The 19425-nt window shown below is 54.9% G+C and overlaps 10 protein-coding genes across 10 annotated transcripts; 6 read left to right on the forward strand and 4 right to left on the reverse strand.

Moving 5' to 3' along the window:
* Positions 1–162: 162 nt before the first annotated feature.
* Positions 163–932, forward strand: PFLUO_LOCUS7165 (Adenylate kinase 2; the record flags this gene model as incomplete). The annotated part of the gene is made up of 2 exons (XM_073784780.1): positions 163–337; positions 394–932. 2 exons carry the CDS (start codon positions 163–165, stop codon positions 930–932), a joined length of 714 nt encoding a protein of 237 aa, XP_073641200.1.
* A 190-nt stretch (positions 933–1122) lies between these two features.
* PFLUO_LOCUS7166 (putative endonuclease lcl3) lies at positions 1123–2049 on the reverse strand (the record flags this gene model as incomplete). Its single annotated transcript, XM_073784781.1, has 2 exons — positions 1123–1584; positions 1651–2049. 2 exons carry the CDS (start codon positions 2047–2049, stop codon positions 1123–1125), a joined length of 861 nt encoding a protein of 286 aa, XP_073641201.1.
* Positions 2050–2406: 357 nt separating this feature from the next.
* On the reverse strand, positions 2407–3527 carry PFLUO_LOCUS7167 (ADP/ATP carrier protein; the record flags this gene model as incomplete). The annotated part of the gene is made up of 3 exons (XM_073784782.1): positions 2407–2768; positions 2829–3373; positions 3427–3527. 3 exons carry the CDS (start codon positions 3525–3527, stop codon positions 2407–2409), a joined length of 1008 nt encoding a protein of 335 aa, XP_073641202.1.
* A 529-nt stretch (positions 3528–4056) lies between these two features.
* On the forward strand, positions 4057–6704 carry PFLUO_LOCUS7168 (cysteine protease; the record flags this gene model as incomplete). Its single annotated transcript, XM_073784783.1, has 4 exons — positions 4057–4104; positions 4165–4529; positions 4579–4795; positions 4842–6704. The coding sequence occupies 4 exons, from the start codon at positions 4057–4059 to the stop codon at positions 6702–6704; spliced, it is 2493 nt and encodes an 830-aa protein (XP_073641203.1).
* A 141-nt stretch (positions 6705–6845) lies between these two features.
* PFLUO_LOCUS7169 (uncharacterized protein) lies at positions 6846–8244 on the forward strand (the record flags this gene model as incomplete). Its single annotated transcript, XM_073784784.1, has 4 exons — positions 6846–6948; positions 7007–7107; positions 7170–7297; positions 7347–8244. 4 exons carry the CDS (start codon positions 6846–6848, stop codon positions 8242–8244), a joined length of 1230 nt encoding a protein of 409 aa, XP_073641204.1.
* A 287-nt stretch (positions 8245–8531) lies between these two features.
* Positions 8532–9754, forward strand: PFLUO_LOCUS7170 (uncharacterized protein; the record flags this gene model as incomplete). The annotated part of the gene is made up of 4 exons (XM_073784785.1): positions 8532–8908; positions 8963–9068; positions 9125–9293; positions 9333–9754. The coding sequence occupies 4 exons, from the start codon at positions 8532–8534 to the stop codon at positions 9752–9754; spliced, it is 1074 nt and encodes a 357-aa protein (XP_073641205.1).
* Positions 9755–10149: 395 nt separating this feature from the next.
* Positions 10150–11389, forward strand: PFLUO_LOCUS7171 (uncharacterized protein; the record flags this gene model as incomplete). Its single annotated transcript, XM_073784786.1, has 3 exons — positions 10150–10198; positions 10258–10419; positions 10476–11389. 3 exons carry the CDS (start codon positions 10150–10152, stop codon positions 11387–11389), a joined length of 1125 nt encoding a protein of 374 aa, XP_073641206.1.
* A 373-nt stretch (positions 11390–11762) lies between these two features.
* Positions 11763–14018, reverse strand: PFLUO_LOCUS7172 (uncharacterized protein; the record flags this gene model as incomplete). Its single annotated transcript, XM_073784787.1, has 4 exons — positions 11763–12968; positions 13025–13504; positions 13561–13588; positions 13642–14018. The coding sequence occupies 4 exons, from the start codon at positions 14016–14018 to the stop codon at positions 11763–11765; spliced, it is 2091 nt and encodes a 696-aa protein (XP_073641207.1).
* A 640-nt stretch (positions 14019–14658) lies between these two features.
* On the reverse strand, positions 14659–17624 carry PFLUO_LOCUS7173 (DNA topoisomerase 1; the record flags this gene model as incomplete). Its single annotated transcript, XM_073784788.1, has 5 exons — positions 14659–15243; positions 15301–15540; positions 15589–17082; positions 17174–17397; positions 17570–17624. 5 exons carry the CDS (start codon positions 17622–17624, stop codon positions 14659–14661), a joined length of 2598 nt encoding a protein of 865 aa, XP_073641208.1.
* Positions 17625–18229: 605 nt separating this feature from the next.
* Positions 18230–19414, forward strand: PFLUO_LOCUS7174 (atp3 gamma subunit of the F1 sector of mitochondrial F1F0 ATP synthase; the record flags this gene model as incomplete). The annotated part of the gene is made up of 5 exons (XM_073784790.1): positions 18230–18285; positions 18420–18994; positions 19050–19162; positions 19215–19270; positions 19321–19414. 5 exons carry the CDS (start codon positions 18230–18232, stop codon positions 19412–19414), a joined length of 894 nt encoding a protein of 297 aa, XP_073641209.1.
* Between the last annotated feature and the right edge of the window lie 11 nt (positions 19415–19425).

The following is a 19425-nucleotide window of genomic DNA, read 5'->3' on the forward strand; positions in this document are numbered from 1 at the left end:
CTCTCCCCCGGTATCTCCGCTCACCGGCCGCCCGAGGCAGTTGGAACCCCAACCCCACAATATCGCCAGGGAAGGAATTGCTAATCCTTCAACACTCTCAGCATTCAAGAATGGCCCGATAGCCCTCAACTTCTTCCTATCCACTGTATATCATCGCTCAAAATGTCACACCCAACAACACAGAAGCTCAAGAAAGCTGCGCGCATCATTCTCGTCGGGGCTCCCGGGGTCGGAAAAGGCACCCAGAGCGAGCGCTTGCTTGCCCGGTTCCCCCAACTGGCTTCCATTAGCTCCGGAGATCTGTTGCGCGAGAATGTGCGACGGAAGACACCACTCGGTAAGTTGTGTGAGTGGACTCCGGCGCCTGGTCTCTCTCTCTGACGCCGTCAACAGGTCTTCAAGCCGAGGCCGCCATGCAGTCTGGCAACCTCGTCCCGGACTCCATGATCCTCAACCTGATCTCCTCCGAATTGAAGACCAAGGGCTGGCTCCCAGAAACTTCACCCTCCTCTCCCGGACTATGCCCCTCCGCCTCATTCATCCTCGACGGCTTCCCGCGCACCGCAGCGCAAGCATCCAGCCTCGACGCCCTCGTGCCGGTCAACTTCGTCGTGCACCTCCTCACACCACCGTCCGTGATCCTCTCGCGCATCGCATCGCGCTGGGTGCATGAGCCCTCAGGTCGCGTGTATAATACAGATTTCCATACGCCCAAAGTCCCCGGGAAAGACGACGTCACGGGAGAGCCCTTGACGCAGCGCGAGGACGACTCCATTGATACGTGGAAGCAGCGGCTGCGCAAGTTTGAATATACGAGCAAGGCGCTGCTGGATCATTATGATCGGCGCGGGTGTCTCTGGCGCGTTGAGGGTAACTCCAGCGACGAGATCTCGCCCCAGTTGTTTGCCGAGGTTGAGCGGCGGTTCTGCTAGACCGTACCCTCGTCCATCCATGTACTCATATAATTTTCCTTTTGGTGAGACGTTTTTTGTCCGATACCCTGTTGTTCATGATGGTTGTTTGGAATACAGTCGCCAGCGCGGCGCTCGATCAATCCAGCCTAGCATAGCAATGTACATATTCTCTTGTCTATCATATCATCTCGTTCAAATGCAGTGTTAGTTATGACTTTGATTTCCCGTTAGATTCGGAGGAGGGATCCCCCATGCCCATGCGGGTCTTGTAATCCCGCGGACTCTCCCAGTCGGACCCGATTTTGCGATAATCCTTCCACAGCCCCTTGGCCCGGACCTTGGCCCACCATTCCGCACGCCGATACTGCTGCTCCATGTCGTCGCCGCCAAACTCCGAGCCCACCTTCGCTTCGTAGACGGTCGCCAGCCCGCGCTTCAGCATCTCGTACGAGACATCCCGCCGACGGAACGGTGGCAAGTCGAACGCGCGCCGCACAAATACACTCGCGACGACGCGGTGGTATTGGTCTTGCCGGTGGACGAGGGCGCGCACGCGCCGGTTGGAGAGGTATTGGGTGAGCCAAACGTGGGCGTCGCGCGCGAAGGGTTGTTCAGGGCGGCCAAAATGAGCGAGCTCGGGTGCGTCGACACCTGCTAGACGGATGTGAATCTTTGGATAGAGAGAGTCAGTAGAGCCTCAGAATGAGTCTGCAGGTGGTGTCAGGGGAAGACGTACCGTGTTATCCTTCAATTCTTTCTTCGTGCTAGGCACTTTCTTCCACGGCAGCCAGCCCCATCCAGCAAGCCGACCACCAGGCGTATGAAATATCCGGAAATTATCACCATCACCGACGCTGGTCACCGGCCCAAAGACCGAGCGGCGACGGAGGAAGGACGGCGAGATGCTGGGCGCATCGGGGATGCGACGCAGATAGCGGCGGTGGAAACGGACAGCGAGTAAAATTCCGCTCGTGAGAATGAGGGTTGGGAGGAGAGTCCGGGGTTCGGTGAAGGCAGCCCAGTCGAGCTGTGTGTTCGTTGTTGCGGGGATGGACGCGGATGGGCCCGACACGTTGGAGGACTTCGGGTCGCGCTCGTCATCGGTTGACGGAGAGCTCCATGGCGGCCATCGCATGACGACCTGTGTCCTTGTGATTGGTGTGGCAGGCCAGACACGAGGCGAGCTGGGGGTGGCGAGGTGTGTCGGGTTGAAGTTGGTGATCACGGCGGAGGCTGTCTTGCCGATCACCGACCATGACAGAGGCTAGACTATATTATCACTCTAGGCTCAGCACGTGGGAAAATTATGTAGCATTGAATATTGTTACTGCAGGAATTGATTCAACAAAGATAAAGCATGTATATACAAGTCTATAATGATAATCAACGAGAAACCCAGGTTTCTATCATCAAGCCTTTGGAGAAAGGTCTAGACTGTCCAAACATCAAAACGGAAACGCCGTACAGATAGTCGCAGAGAGAGAAAAAAAAATCATTTCAAGGTCGCCGGCATGCTCGTCTTGGCCTTCTGGGCGGCACTGTCAACGGCCTTTTGCAGCTTCTCCTTCTTGATCCGCTGGAGGTACGCGAAGAGCAGGATGAACACGAGCTCCATTCTCTCTTTGGTCATCATCAGCAGGCCCTGCACTAACAGACCCTTGGTGATCTGGGGCCCAATGCCCTTGAACAGGGACAGAAGACCTTCATTCTTCACGATATACCGCATGACTTCTCCGAAAGTCTTGAACGGCTTACCCTGCCGGCCGGGCGGCGGGCGAGACTGCAGACCGACTTTGGCGACGATCAGAGGCTGAGTTGCAATGGTAGCGAGAGCCTTGGACATGGCACCAAGCACTAGACATAATATCGTTAGTGACCAAGTTTATAGATGACACTTCCAACCACACGACTTACTGAATGCCTCCCATGGCTTGAGATTGGTCCTGCCCGCGAAAAAGACATCCTTCAGGCGCTGGTATGCACCATAGGTGATGGCAGGGTTGACAACCAGGATCAAGCTAGCCTTCAAACCGCGCCACAGGCCGGACCAGCCGTCCTCACTCTCCACAACCTCGCGACCCGTCTCCAGCAAGCCTCTCCTCTCCGCCTTCGGCTGCGTTTGTTGCCGGGCCGTGATGACTGCCACGGGGATGGTGAAGATCTGCGCCACGGCACCAGCCACGGCACCCAGACTGAGCTCGATCATCGTCCCCGGCGGTTTCGGCACCTTGTTGGAGGCCATGTAGAGAGTCCGCACGATGCTGTACCAGTAGAAGTAAGCGAAGTTGGTCGAAGCAACACCGATGAGCGCGCCGGCCATTCCAGAGTATAGCCCGGCGGTGCCTTCCTTCTCCACGATCTTGGCGATGGCGTCCATGGTCGACTTGTAGTGTTCGACATCTTCCGACTTCTCGGCTCCGGCGGCCTCCTTCACCTGTACTTGCAGTTTCGTCTTGACGCTGGGATCAAGTTAGCAGACTTCATTCTCTTTCTCTCCACGGGCATCACTCACAGATCAAGCGGGTAGACCAAGGCATTGGCGAGGACGGCACCGGTCGCGCCCGCCACGGCACTGCCCCATGGTGAGAGCACCGGCTTTGATTGACCAGCCATCGTAAATTATGATGAGACTCGCTCTCAGCGGTCACGGGAAAGAGGAGGGCGGACGAGCGGGGCTGTAACTCGCAATGGGAGCTCCGGAACAACAGAAGCACCAGAAAGAGATGCGTGGGAGAGAGGAGTAGCAGGTCAGGTCAGGTCAAGTCGTCGCAGCCAACGCGGAAGAGAACGAGAATTAGCCCGACATGTACTGCCGGGGCGTCACTGATTGACAGACCCAACGCCTCGGCGATCCAACCACGAGCACGAGCCGAGGTCGTTCGGCTGCTTATGTCATGCCCGGTATAGCCGTACGTGAGTTACGCTGAATGAACAACAGCAACAGGAAGTCAATGTCCTCCGACTTTGTCCGGTCGCTCTGCCGGCTCTGTTGAGCCTGCTAGAGTCCAGCTTGATTGGTGGTTCTCAGTCATCGGAATTTACCTTCCTAGCTCGGAATTGTCCAGGTTGTTCGGCCAGCTCGTTCGGCGCGGCCGGCCCATTTTCGGCAATTACAGTATTACGATTTGGCTAGACCTCGAACATGGTTAGCCCCAATCGATCCACGCAGTCGCACATCTCCCAGGCTAGAGTATATTATTTCCCCAGATTATTTCCTGATCTGGATGGCCATGACTGACAGCCCGCCCAGAAAGCCGAGGGCGTCGTCGACACGGCCACCTCGCGGAACGCGGCGTTGGAGGCGGCGATCGATGCCGCCGAGCATTACATGAAAGCGTTGCGTCTAGCGCCGGCCACCGAGAAGACGACGCTCGATGCAAAATGCAAAGACCTGCTCACCCGAGCGGAGAAAATCAAGGGTGCTACTGACTGGCAGTCGGCGGCGTGGGGGGAATCTCGCAAGGGATTGCGACCTCCTACTTCCAAGCGCAAGCTCACGACACGTGAAGAGATCATTACCCTCGAGGGTGCGAAGCTAAATGGATTTAAATTTCCGCCATGGCAGCGTCCACCAGCTCCGGAGGAATTCGAATTGCCGGATAACCAGGTTTTCACGTAGGTCGGAACCAATACCGTGACAGACGGTAGGACTAACTGGATGTAGAGATTCACCGGACCTTCACATTTCAGAATGCCAACGGGCCATCTTCGCGGGCTGGAAACGTCCCCGCGAGCTGCTGCTCTCAAGAGAGGCTGATGCCGATAACCCCGTCATGTCCGTGTCAACCACCACGGACCTGGTGCAAGATGTATTGACCGATTGCTCGGTGGTTGCAAGTCTCTGCGCCGCCACCTCGCGCTCAGAGCGCGGTCTGGGAAAAGTACGACGATAGAACCTCTTTGGCATACAAGGCTGACCAAGACTAGCATGCGATGCCAGCCATGTCCCCCTGTGAAGGAGAGCAAGGAGACCCCCAAACATCATCTTCCGGGAAATACATCTTCTGTTTCTACTTCAATGGGTCTTTTCGAAAAGTGGTCATTGATGACCGTCTACCGTCTTCAAAAACCACACGGTCACTCCATGTGATCGATCGAAACAACTACAACTTTCTATGGCCCGCACTGGTCGAGAAAGCATATCTCAAAGTCCGTGGGGGCTATGACTTTCCCGGAAGCAACTCAGGAACCGACCTCTGGGTTCTGACCGGGTGGATCCCAGAGCAAGTCTTCCTCCATCACGAGGATACTACCTCCGATGAGATCTGGGGCCGCTTGTACAAACCGTTCCATGTCGGTGATGTGGTACTGACCATTGGAACGGGCAAGCTGACCGAACAGGAGCAAAACGGACTGGGATTGGTGAGTGAGCATGACTATGCCATACTGGACATGAAGGAAGTCCACGGACGTCGCCAATTCCTTCTCAAGAACCCGTGGGCCGGCGAAGAACCCGAGCAGACACAATTTGGATTCAGGAAAGATGAACTTTTGCCTCTGTCACCAGGGATCTTTTGGATGGATTGCGAGCAGGTTCTGCAGAATTTTGAAAATCTCTACTTGAATTGGAACCCTGGCCTATTCAAATACCGCGAGGACATCCACTTCACCTGGGATCTGTCCCAGGGGCGAGGAATCGCTGGCTGTTTTATCAAGAACCCTCAATTCTCGATTCACAGCGAGTCGGGAGGTACGGTCTGGCTTCTGCTCGGGAAACATTTCAAGACTGTGGACCACCACCGCATCGGAGACCAAGAGTTTATTAGTATCTACATATTTACGGCGGACGGGAGAAAGGTTTCCTTGAGCGACGGGGCCCTCCATCGGGGACCCTACGTGGACTCGCCCAACACACTTATGAGGCTGGAGATGCCTCCGAAGACGACCTATACGATTGTGGTTTCCGAGCAGTCTCTCCCTTCGTCGAGCCAAAACTTCACACTCTCCGCATTCTCATCATCTCCGGTGACGCTGGCCCCTTCCAGGGACAAATACCTCTGCTTGAACAAGGCATATGGATACTGGGCTCCACAGACTGCTGGTGGGAACGCCGAGTCCGCGCGGTACCATGCTAACCCGCAATTCAGTGTCCAGATTTCCGAGCGGACCGATTTTTCGGTCTTACTCGAGTCCCACGAGGCCGAGCTGGCGACGCACGTTAAGCTCTTCTGGTCCAACGGCACGCGCATTGCCAGGGTACGCAGTCGAGACATCATCGCCGATAGCGGCGACTACCGCCGCGGCTGCGCACTGGCCGAGACCAAGGCCTTGGATCGGGGCAGCTACACCCTCGTCTGCTCTACGTTCGCACCCGATCAACTCGGCCGCTTCACGCTCTGGATCTCCTCAACGGTCCCGTGCGTGGTGCAACCACTGGCATCCGAGTCGGCCGGCCGCCGCATTGTGGTATCGCAAGTAGGAATCTTGTCGGCCGGCCGAGACCGCATGCTGGCGCCTTTGCGGGTGTCTCGCCTCACGCGGCTCAAGCTGGTGGCCAGGAACAGACGATCCATGATCGGGGCGCGGGCGGTTGCCCCTTCTCCGGTGCTGATGACGGTGGAACTGGGCCAGGGCCCGTACAAGGAGACCTTGGCGACCTCGGAGGATGGAAGCCATAGCGATGCTGTCTCGGGGGTTCGAATCGAGGATTTTGATCTTCAGCCTCATTTGCAGGTGTGGCTTGTGATTGAGCGGAGTCCTGGTGGGCAGGTGGAGGATCAATTCGAGGTTGAGGCATTAGCCGAAGAGAAAGTTGAGATTGGGGAGTGGGTGGTGGACGAACAATACTAGTTGTAGTTCTATACTTCTGCCTTATCTTCTTTGGTGTGGGAAATGTCCCCACGTTCTCTCCGCACGGGATCAAAACGTCATCCACCTCTTTTCTTTCTTTCTTTCTTTCTTTCTTTCTTTCCTCTTCCTTCCAACACAGCCATGGCCAGCAACATTCCCGCCGTGCTCAAATCCGCCGACATCGGGCGCTTTGCCCTGCGTGCGGCCCAGATCGAGCCCGTCAAGCCAGTCGTGGCCTACTGGTGTGAGTTCCCCCCACTTGAGCACAAACACTGAGCTCGATCGCCAATACTCTCCAATAGGCAATTTCTACATCGTCAACCAGATCATCGAACGAGGCCTCCACAATTCAGATGATGAGGTCAAGCTCTACACCACAGATCTGGTGGAGAAGCTGGAGAAGGTTCGTTGCCCCCCTCTCTTCCTTTTCGGCGATGCCGATCGCTAACGTCTGTCCTGCCACAGTTCAAGATCGAAAACCCGGACAACGATACACTGACGGACAATGTCGCTGCGCAGGCATTTGTCGAGCAGTTTGGCCTGGACGTGTTCAAGCGCGCCGAATCTGCCATGACTGCCAACAAGGTCACCAAGTGAGCTTCTCTTCAACAAACCCCACAACATTCGCTAATTGCAGTCAAGACAAACGGCAGACACTTTCCAGGCTGCGGCCACCTTCCTGGAGCTGTGCCAGATCTGGGGAGAGCCCGATCCCGAGATTGCGGGTCGGATCAAGTTCGCCAAATACCACGCCGTCCGAATCGTCAAGGCCATCAAAGCCGGCCAAGACCCGAACGAGTCCAATCCCGCCCCGAAGGAGGAAACCGAGGAAGCCGTTACAGCCCCCGAAGTACAGGAATTTGATGAATCGGTGGCGGAACAAGCCTCCAAACCACGGCAGCCCTCTGTGGAAGAGATTCCCGATGAATCGGACCGTCTTGGACCACACCTGGCCCGGCAATCTGCGCTTGATGAATCTCTCCATCCATCTCGCGCCTCATCGCTCCCGCGACAGCCTGCCGCCTCCACCACCGCCACGGAGCCGGATATTCCTTCTGTCCCACTCAATGCCCCCGGAACACGCCCGCAAGCCACGGATGAACCGTCAGGGGGAGATTTGGAGCTTCCCTCAACCCCAGGGCACATCGGCAACTCCTCCACACTGCCACAGCTCCCAGATACCCCCGGAGGTGGTGCCCGGGACACCACAAACCCTTCCAGCAACGCCTTCCAGTCCTTCCCTCCTCCATCTGCCAGCCCTTCCACTACCGCACCAGACCCAGCTTCATTCTACGACCCTTCCAGTGCCAGTGCGCACATCCCACCGCCAGCCGCACCACAGCCACCTGCTGCACCATTGCCAACGCGCGCACCGCCCGCTGCCCCGCCATCGAGTCAACCGTCTCACGGGATGGACGACACGTCCATCACCCTGGCGCAGAAACATGCTCGCTGGGCAGTATCCGCGCTCACGTTTGACGATGTGGACACGGCCGTTAAAGAGCTGAGGAACTCACTGAGGTATCTGGGGGCATCTTGATTGCTGAACATCAAATACTGTTGAGGGTTGATATGAGTTTGTCTGACAGTCTTCTTTTTTTCAGCTGGAGTTTATTTTCACTACATATGAATACACAACTTTGCTTGATTTTAGCCGTATTTAATGAATTCGTAGGCCCGCGTTGCGTTATCATGATCTTGTTTGTTGTGGTTGTAGTGTCTACGAGAGATGTTTTCTTTCTTTACTTGCCCTTTCTCTCTCTTCTATTCTCTTGTCCTCCTTCCTTCTCCAGTCTTACCTCTACCTTCCTGGTCATTCATTTCATTATGGCCAAGCTGCGCAGTGGCAAAGGCATCACCTCTGCCGCCTCAACTTCATCTGCTACCACTCCATGCCCTCTGATGGAGTTCCTCAACCGGGAAGAGCTGGTCGTCACGAGTCGCCTGGACGAGTTTCGGCGCTTTTTCGACCTGCAGGTTCTGTTTTGGGATGAATTCCGCCTCAAACTAAAAGCATGGGTCTCTTCATTCTCCAGCTGGGTCAGCGTCCTCAACTTGGAAAGTGAACGTCGCAAGATCGCGGAATCCTTCCTGGAGGAGAACGGACCCAAGTTCTGGGGCACAGACGAAATCCGCAAGAAGTACCTGATGGAGGAAAGTATCGAGTCCGGCGACGTGTGCCTGTGGCCGGAGCGCAAAGAGGCGTGCGTTTCTTACATCTACCCTCTCTTTTCTGGAGGTTGGCTGACAGTCCACAGCATGACCCGAGGATTGATGCTGCTCCTGGAGAAGACCGCCAAACTTACAAAGGAGAGAAGAGCTGGTTCTTCTCTATCGACAATTCCCAACCTGCCGGGCCTGACGGTCTGATTTCCTGGATGTTTGTCATGGAGATTCCCTTGAGCTGACCACACCCGCAGACCCAGTCTCCGTTTGCTGCCACTCCTCCCCGACTGATTGATCGCCAGAACGCGCGTCTCCAGCCCCAGACACCGGATATTAGCTCTCCTGCCGGAGAGCTGCCTCACCGGCCGGTTCCTACCAGCCCTACCCCAGCGAACAGTAAGAACCTGTCCCCTATTCGCGCAAGTGAGTATCGCTCACCACTGACTCATGCCGTTTAACCAGCCACTCTGAACCAGATCAACTTTGCCAGCATTGAGAACGAAGAGTCATTCATGGCCGGAACCTCGTGTCTGGTCCGCGAGGATGGGGTGACCGACCGTCCGAGTGTCTGCGTCCCCTTCCAGCACTTTGTGACGTCGGAGCATTTTTTGGATGCCATGGCCGAGAGCTGCGGGCTGCCCCCCACTACGGATCCTAGCGCCCTCCAGCTTCAGCGGGAGTCTCCCGGGGTGTACCGTCGTGTGGTATCGGCTATGGCCTGGCCCCGGTGGACGACCACCTCGTTCCCCATCCGATTGGGGTACGATGGTGATATCCAGGCGCTGGCGAACAAAGTGAACTACGCCTGGCAGAGTAAGTCGCGGGGGGAGTTTTCCTGTTTCGAGTTTGAGATTGAGGTGGTGCTGGTGGTGGAGGAGTGTTAGTTGACCGACATACTTCATGAACCCTACATGGACTACTACCTCCAAACAATGTTCGGGTCGATCTCCGATCGCTCACAGAACCATGGTCCGGTGCCTTCATGTAACTCACCCTAACCCACTTGGTCCACACACCACGCTTGGCAGGCCACGAACCATTCGCGAATTTTCTAGCGTTGTGGACCATCGTCACTCCTCATGCGCCCCTGGCCACGAACTAATTACACTAGTTAGTGGTCTCCCTCCCGCCCGTTCTCCGGATCCATCTTTCCATTCAATCATCCTGTTGTATTATTCCTGATTCCATTCTTTTCCCCCTCCCCATCTCTCTTCAACTACTCTTTGACTTCTTCCCCCCCTTTTTTCCCCCGTTCTCTCCCCGCACTTGTACCAAGAAAATGGCCGGGGATGATAAGAAGCCTGCGGTCCTGATCATCGGCGGGCTTGGTATGTTCATCGTTCACTCGGCAGGCCCCGCGGCCCAATCACCGGCTAACGTGATGCAGGCTTCCTGGGCCGCCACCTTGCCCTGCACCTCCATGAGAACAAGCTTGCAGCCGAGGTGCGGCTAGTCGACAAGGTCCTCCCGCAACTGGCCTGGTTAGCGCCCGAATTCGAGGAGGCGTGCTCCAAGGAGAAATTCGTGCAGGCGGACGCCAGTCGTGAACGTACGTGGTGAACGCCCCGAAACCGGTGATCGGCAGTCCTTAATTTCACTCTGTAGAGCACTTCCCGCGCATGTTCGACCGCGCCAACGGCGAGCAATTCGACTACGTGATCAATTGCGGCGGCGAAACACGCCACTCCCAGCCCGACGACGTCTACGAGGTGCGCAGCTGCGCCCTCACCGCCGCGCTGGGCCGCGAGGTCGCGCGGCGGGCCATCCCGGCGTTTGTCGAGTGCTCCACCGCACACGTCTACAAGAGCGGATCGTCGCCGCGCAAGGAGTCCGACAAGCTCCAGCCGTGGCACAACCTGGCCAAATGGAAGCTCAAGGCCTCGGAAGAGTTGCGCAAGATCCCCGGCGCGAACTATGTCGCGCTGCGCCTGCCGCACCTCTACGGCGCCTACGACTCGGGCTACTTCGCCATGGGCATCTGTCTGGCCCGCGTGCACGTCGACCTGGGCAAGGAATTGGAGCTACTGTACAGCAAGGATTTGAAGATCAACACGCTGCATGTCAAGGACGCGGCGGCGGCGCTATTCAGCGCGGCAGAGTGGCGTGCCAACAAGGGTCCGCGAAACGACTCGGACCCCGAGGTGTTAAACGTGGTTGACCACAACGACACGCGCCAGGAGCACGTGGCCAAGGCCCTCTCGGAGGTGTTCGGGCTCAAGGTCTCCTTCATCGGCTCGCTCGTCTCGCAGCTGGCCAAGCTGAGCCTGGACGATGTCGTCGACGACATGAACGAGGTCAGTCTGCAGACGTGGGCGGAGCTGCTGGCCAAGAGCAATGTCAGCCGTCCGGGTCCCATCAGTCCGTTCCTGGAGCGCGACGTGCTCAAGGATCAGGACATGTCCATCGACGGGTCGCTCTTCGAGTCCCTGACCGGATGGAAGCCGACCCACGAGCGCTTCAACGCCGAGGGGATTCGCGAGATGGTCGAGAGCTACAAACGCATGGGCTGGTGGCCATAACTTTTTTTCCTCCTTCTTTTCTTCTTGGCCCGTACCTTATTTTTTTCCTTTTCTTTTCTTTTTCTTCTTTTGTTTACTTTTCTCAACCGTCCCAACATTATCAGCATTGCATTTGTGTGAAACAAGCATCGACTACCCCCTTTCGTTTGCGCACGACCCTTTTCATGATTTCTTTTTGAGCCTGCCGTTTCCTGGATCCACCTAGCCAGGTTGGATCGATCTGTGGTTTGCGTTTGAGATATGTGCTCGCTGCTCTAATTCTGGATATGGATAAGAGACGGAGGCGGATCCATTTCTTGTGAGACTAGGTGGTTTTATTTATTTGTATGTAATTAATACAACGATTATGAAGACTTTATCTACCTACCCCTACTCATCCTAACCCCCACTGCATTGAGGCCCAGTTGGACTGATTCAAATCAGCCAGTGAGAGGGGAGCGTAAAGCCTCGGGTCCATCCCCGAGTGGCCATCTTGTTCACCCATCCCAAACCCTAGGCTGGGACTACCAACACCCATGGGCAAAGGCATGGACAGAAACAGATCGTCGATGCCTGCATCTATCGCACTATCAGACGATGCTGTGTCGTGGGCATTCTGAATATCGGCAGCCACCTCTGCCCTTTTCTGTCTGATACTCGAGATAATTCTCGGCGGAGCCAACGCATCCTTTTGACCGGGCGTCTCCAGAACCTCCCAAGCTTGAAGAATGATATTACTGACAAGTGAATGGGGCGGGGTGGGCGAGTCCGACGCACAGAGCCACGCTTCGTAGTTCTCACTCATGACCTCCCACGCGTGTCGGGACTGCTTGCTCAGTGATCGTCTCCGGATCAGGTCTTGCAAGATGTGGATATATGCTGGGAGTGGGAAATGCATGTGGCAGAACCAGACGTATCCCTTTGTCAGAGGCGAAGTCATGACTTTCGTGTTAGACTCGAGCATGCGGAGGGCGTGGGAGGAGGTAGCGTCCCGCTGGGCTTGCGTTAGTGGTTGGTGTACAGAAGAAGAGCGCGACTGTTTTGAGAAGTTCTCCAAGAGACAGCATTTCGAGAGATGCGCTCTCGTCGACCAGATCGTCATGAAATGAAGCGGGTTCGCCGGGTCACAGAACTGGAGGTATTTCTCCTCGACCATCTTCTCCAGCGCGGCTATGTCGTCGACACCGCCCGGAAGATTGGAAATAGGCTTCAGGGCTGGATTGGTACAGTCAAGGTGGAAGGGTGCATGTCGGATGAAATCGCCCAGCTCACTGCGCACAACTGCGAAGATCGACTCGGTGGCTTGTCCAGGAACAGGGGGTTCTTTGGTCTCCAGTCGAAGCTCAAAGTCGTTAGTGTTGATGGGAACCCTGCAGTCCCAGGTAGGAGCTAGCATTGTGGTTTTGTAGTCGGACAATTCGCTGATGCGCGAGTCGAAGAGGATAAGGGACCACCATAGCCGTCGGCGCATTTCTGCTTCGAAGATTGTGCATCGAGAATTGGCTGCTTCACTGTGGATGCCTACGCGCTGCGCAATACGGATTGCGATGCCGAGCAGAGAAGAGAGGGACCGAGGGTCTGTGTTTGAATGAATTGAGACCTAGATATTATCAGTATAGCCCAATAGGTTTTAGATATGAGGGTTGATAAACAAACCAGGTAGAGAAAGAGTGCAGTCAAGCACTCTCGGTCGTTAGACCGTAAGAACCCGCACTTCAATAGAGCCTGCTGGCAACCAACTTGATACTTCTTCAGTAGATTCTGCTTTGTCGAACCAAACATGGCGACGCATTCATCCACAGTGAGACTGAGAGTCGCCATACAGTATATACTGAACATCAGTGCCTCGAGGGTGGGACTGATGTTCGACATGTTGCTCGCGGCTTCGATGATACGTCCCTGAAGACTGCTATGTGTGACTTTGAGCAGCGGGTTGACGTTGTCCAGATATATCTGCCAGAGCCGGAGAACATGAACTGGTTCCGGGTGGAGAGTTGAAAGGTCGACCGCTCTGTCGCGGGAACTGAAGAGAATGTGATCGTCCGTATCGAATTGATCCCAGGTTTTGCCGACTGAAAGGCCCCCGGGAAGGACGCCATGGTTCAAGCTGTCGCTGACGTCTGTAGGCTCTGGTAACTGTTTGATTGATAATTGTCAGTACACAGCTTCAATTGTACATGGCATTGCCATACCCCATGTTTCATGGCGTGGTATATATTCCTAGAAAAGGGTCAGACGACGAAGAGAGCGACAAAGAGAGTGAGAGGGCCTACTTAGCCTCATAAGCATTCTCCACCTTCTCGCAAGACGACCCTTCGGACTCGGGCCGCTCATCCTCCGAACCATAACGAGCTGCAGGAGACTCGCCCGATTTCGTCTCATGAAGCGGGTCAAATTTGATACTATGCAGGCGGAGCAGATCCTCATACTTCCGAAGACGATCCAGAAGCACTCGCTCCGGAAACCTCCTTTTCCGCCGCGTCTGCGTCGCCGGTACACAGCGTGTCCGGTGCTTGATGCAGTTCGAGCACGGGAACCGGCGGTCACATTTTACCTTGCGTTGCTGGCAGAAAACGCAGGCAAGGACCCGTGGCGACTTGGGGTTTGTTTGAGTGTCGGGGATAATTTTTGGTTTAGATCGCGATGACATGATTGCACAATGATTACAGACAGAAACATGATACTGAGAGGAGTCTATCTTCTCTTTCAAGCTGGCTCGAATGACATGAATGAAGCTGATGTTCGGGCTTTTGTTGCGCCCGAGATCTCTCCACTTTTACTGACTCCGGACGGAACTACGGCCCGAACAATGCCTGCCCTTATATAACCAATCAGAATTTTAGAACAAGAGGATGGAAGTCGCTGCGGGCAAATACACATAAAAAGCATTCCACCGGCCTCTGCCTACTAATTCAGTATATTTAATTGGGTCCTCAAGCTCGATTCAGAATCAAGATGGCAAACGAAGAACCCAAGTCTATGAATGAGTACACGCGTGCATCTACGTGACTTTTTTTTTTATAGTTTCTCCCTTTATATTTTCTATATTTCTTGACACACAGACAGGAGCTGGATGCGCATAATCTATATGAACCTCAGGCGAAAAAAGACTGCCTGAAACTATGCTGGCGCTTCCATGCTCCTGCTGCTAAATGTAAAATGGATGAAAAATCGAAGGCGATGATGACGAACTGCTGAGAACACGAAAGCGTGAAGCTAGCAAAGAAACGAGAAATATTGTACCAGAAAAGAGGTGTGTAAAGTGATTCTGCAGGTGGGAAAGCATAAACCTAGAACTCCCAGTCCTCCTCAACAGACTTGATGGCCCACTCGAACTTCTCGCGCAAAGACTTGGAGAAGAATTTTTCGATGGGCACGTTGAACTTCTTGCTGAAGACAACGGTGAGACGTGGGTCGATGTAGTTGATCTTCGAGGTGCCTAGCGCGACTTCCTTGTTGTCTTCCTTGTCCTGGGCCTGAAGAGACATGGTCTCAACGCGTTGGTCGAGCTTGGCGATGCTGTTCTCGAACCGCTCCACAGTCGGACCCTTACCTTCGGCCTCCACCTTACCGGTCTTGTTCTCCTTGTTGAATTTCTTCTCCATCTCCTTGACGACTTTCAGACGCTCCTCGAGCTCTGTCGCCTTCATCTCTTTCTGTCTTTCAGCGGCCAGCTTCTCATTGTCTTTCTCGAACTTCTTCGTGATCTTCTGGCTCTGCTCCTCGATCAGGAAGGCCTGGTGTTCTTTGATCCACTCTTTGTCGAGGTCCTCATCGAGCTCGAAGAAGGATGCGCCCTTCTTCTTTTTCAAGCTGGGATCCAGATCGAGCATCATTTGCTTGAGTCGCCATTTCTGATAGCGAAGTCCCTTGATCTGTTGCACAAATGTGAGCCTAAGAGACCGACTGACCAAAATGAAGGCTAAACTTACCCGTTCACCCATCTTCTCCATCTGATTGGCATGACCAGCAGTGACAGTGCGCTTGTGGTTGCACAGAATGGCAACCCGACGGTTGGCATCGTTGTATGCCTTGACCTTCTCTGGAATAGAACCAGTGGCGTTCATCTCTTTGAGCAGGTTGCCCATGGTCCAGGATGCGTTGTAGGTACGGAAGACCTTGGCAGTCAGACCGGACATATAACCTTGGAGATGTTTGTTGAGCGCAGAAGTCTATTTTCCGTTAGACATGACCAGCGATGATAATTTGGAATTACATACCGTCAGCCGGTCGAAGACCTCATCGCCCTCCTTCTTCGGCGCCTTCTTGAAGATCTTCAGGTTCTTGAAGACCTGCGGATCGACCTCGACCTCATCGTAGAAACGGATACTATCCTTACCGAGGAAATCAAAGACGACAGTGGCCGGTGGCTTGAGAGTAATGTTTTCGTACTTCAGCGAGCAGCAGCCAACAGTTTCCGCTTCGTCCTCGCCCTTTTCATTTCCGGCACGAAGAGCAAACTGGTCAATGAGATAGACTGCGGTAGCCTTCTGGCGCTCCACCATCATGTCGTCCCTCAACTTCTTCTGATAGTCCTTCCGGATCTTGGCGATATGCTTCTTTAACTCGCGGGCCTTCTCGAATTTCTTGAAGTCGCTCTGTCCCTTAACGTCGGAATTGGCGGCCAGCATGACGTATTTGTAGTTGCCATTGATGTTTTCCTGCCACATGGCGAGCCAGGTTCCTTCCCTGTCATGCTTCACCTCCTTCCAGCGGTGGCCAGCGGGAGGCGGGGGAACAGGCGCATCCTTGCCGATGTTGATGGTGATCTGCTCGGGAAGCACCCGAGTCTTGACGCGGCCAGTTTTGGGATGCTCGCCTCGTCCACGGAACAGAGACGGAGGTTCAACACGGAAGTTGCCCACCTTCTGTTTGCGGCCATCCCAGATACAATATTGATACTGGGCTTCAGCCTCATCCTTCTCGGCCTTCAAGCGTTTCTTCTCGGCCGGAGGCAAATTCTTCTTCTCCTGTCGCTGCGCGTCGTAGTATTCAAAGATGGGCTTGAAGTCGCACTTGGAGAATTCCTTGATCTCAATCTTGTTGCCCTTGGAGTCCTTGGCACCTCCGGTTTTCTTGATAATGTCTTTGAAATCCCCGAAGAAGTTCTTTTGAAAAACAGGGTTCTCCACGTTGTGGGTCGAGTTGAGCATGCTGCCGAAGAAACTAGCCACCTCTTCGGCGTCCGGGTGAAGAGTGACCGGGACCCCGTCGTACTTCATCTTGACATTCTTTGGCAGTGGCTCGTAAGGTGGTGGGAAAACCACGCCGCTGTGTTCCAGAGTGGTCCATTTGTTGGTCCCATCGCCCTTGGTCGGGTCCAACCACCATCGGTACTCCTCGTCATCATCTTCATCTTCCTTCTCATCCGCATCCTCGCTCTCCCGCTTCACGGCCTTGCCCTTGGGCTTCTGCGGAGAGACCGACTCAGCCTTCACCTTCTTTACAGCTGGTTCCTTCTTAACGCCGTTGGTTTGTTTCTTGGTGGCTGGTGTTGGCTTGGTTTCTTTCTTCGGAGCTGGTTTGCGCGCAGCCCTCTGCTCAATCTTCTTTTTCTGCGCCGCGAGCTTCCGCTCGATCGGCACGTCGGAGTCGGAAGACTCTCCAATGGCTGTTTCGGAAGCCTTCGGAAGCTTTCGTCCGTTCCGTGCCAGAGGCACATCCTCGTCCGTTTCAGGATCTTTATGTTTCATGGAGGTGCGTCGACGCTTGCTCTGTCGAGAATGGTCAGTCGCTAAAACCAACACAGCGACGGTAGTATCGTAAGGGGAGACGAGGCCTATTCTGTGGGAGGGTGTGGCGTACCAAGGGCTGATCGTCTTCATCACTACTTTCCGATTCCGCATATGACTTCTGGTGGCTGACGCTTGTGCGGCCCTTGCGCTTGCTGGCACCGCCCTCCGCGTCTTTCATTTCCACATCTCTGTCCTGCACGGGGCCAAATCGAATCGAAATACCAGGGTCCAGTTGACTGCTCTCCGCTTTGACTTTGGGGTGCTTCGCATCGACCTTTGTCGCCGAGGAAGTGCCTAGAAGAGTAGGTGATCGTATGTCAGATAAGCACGAGGTAGAAATTGTGACACGCGAACGAAGCTAGGACAAGCAAAGCAGGCAATTGAGATGAAAAGAAACAGGGGATTTAGTTGGTGATGGTCACGCAAAAGACAGCCGAGGGAGTACATGAGAGACAACCGAACTTACCGTTGACCCGGCCATTGGTGGCCATGAGGGGAGTGTCGTCCTCTGAAGAGCTCATAATGGGCACTCGAAGGGGGAAAGGCAAGGAGAAACGAGAATATGAATGAAAGAAGCTTCGAGGGTAGGCCCAGGGGAGGTGTTGTGTACGTTTGCCGAGTCGGACAAACAGCGCCGGGGTCTGATAGAAGGATGAAGTCAAGGAAACGCTGACCAATGAACAACGAGGTGGTCCTAAGAAATGTGATGATACATGAATGGTGCAAATGATGGGGGTTGGTGGTGGTGGAGGTGATGGTGGTGGTAAGCCTCGGGGGGGCGCGGGAGAGTTGGGGAGAAGAGAATGCAGCAAGGAAAAGAAAAGCGGTTTTGACTCGGGGGGAATGAGGAATGGAATGGAAAGGCGCCAGCGACTGATTCGAGGTCTGGCCTGGGAATCCAGGCGCTTAGGCACCAAGGCCACAAACTGCGTCAGGGGCCGGAATGGCGCGCCGTACCTGCCTTCCTGTTTCAGCTTAGCGCTGGACGGCAGAACCAGGAGAGTTGACTTCGCACTTCAACCACCACCACCAGCGAGGCGTCTGCTTGTTCTCTCCCTCTCCCCCCTCCCTCTTCCACAGCTCTTTTCGGCTCAATCCCTTCCTCGCTCCTCTCAATCCTCTCGCAATGTTCTCCCGTGCTGTCCGCCCGGCCGTGCGGGCTGGCAGTGCTGCGGTGACCCGGTAAGTCCCGATTCGTGTCAACCTCCTCCCTCCCCCCGACACTGCCGACCACCACCATCACCCCGACGCCATCAATGAATATTCTAGTGGTGGAAGAAGAAGAATCAATTGAATTTCGCTGACTAGGAGATCAGCACTGCTCCGCCCAATGCCGCCAACTTCGCGACTCTGCGTGAGATTGAGGGCCGCCTCAAGTCCATCAAGAACATCCAGAAGATCACCAACACCATGAAGATCGTTGCGTCCACCCGTCTCACTCGTGCCCAGAAGGCCATGAACGAGTCCCGCGCATACGGTGAGACCTCGAACGCCGTATTCGAGAATGCCGAGACCAAGCCGCTGGACGAGAAGAAGACTCTGTTCGTGGTCGCCAGCTCCGACAAGGGTCTTTGCGGTGGTATCCACTCTAGTTTGAGCAAGGCTACTCGCCGCATGATCGAGACTACCCCGAATTCCGACATTGTCGTCCTCGGTGAGAAGGCCAAGGCGAAGCTCTCTTCGGTCGCCGCCGACAAGATCCTCTTGAGCTTCTCCAATGTCTGCAAGGATATCCCCACTTTTGCCGATGCTCAGGCCATCGCCGACCAGATCTCTCTGCTGCCCGCCGAATACGCCAGCATCAAGATTGTCTACAACAAGTTCGTCAACGCCCAGACCTACGAGGCCTCCACCGTCGAGGCGTACTCCGAGGAGGCCATCACCGAGTCCCGTAGGTTTTCGTTACCGAGTATTTCAACCGCGCCAGGACTAATAGCTGTTTCTAGCCAACATCTCTGCTTTCGAGATTGATGACGAGGCTCTGGCCAGCCTGCGCGAATACGCTCTTGCCAACAACCTGTTCTGGGCCATGGCCGAGGGCCACGCCTGCGAGATCTCTGTATGAACCGGTCCATCCATATTCTTGTGGCCGCTGCTAACCATGCTGATAGGCCCGTCGCAATGCCATGGAGAACGCTTCCAACAACGCTGGTGACATGATCAACCGGTATGTATTTCTCCTTGTGTGTTTTGGATCTCGATCTAACAAGCCCCTAGATTCCAGATCCTGTACAACCGTCAGCGCCAGGCCACGATTACTGGTGAGCTGGTCGAGATTATCACTGGTGCCACTGCCAGTGAGGATATGTAGAGGCCGAGCGT

The sequence above is a fragment of the Penicillium psychrofluorescens genome, assembly GCF_964197705.1.
Source record: "Penicillium psychrofluorescens genome assembly, chromosome: 4".
In the NCBI taxonomy this organism is placed as follows: Eukaryota; Fungi; Ascomycota; class Eurotiomycetes; order Eurotiales; family Aspergillaceae; genus Penicillium; species Penicillium psychrofluorescens.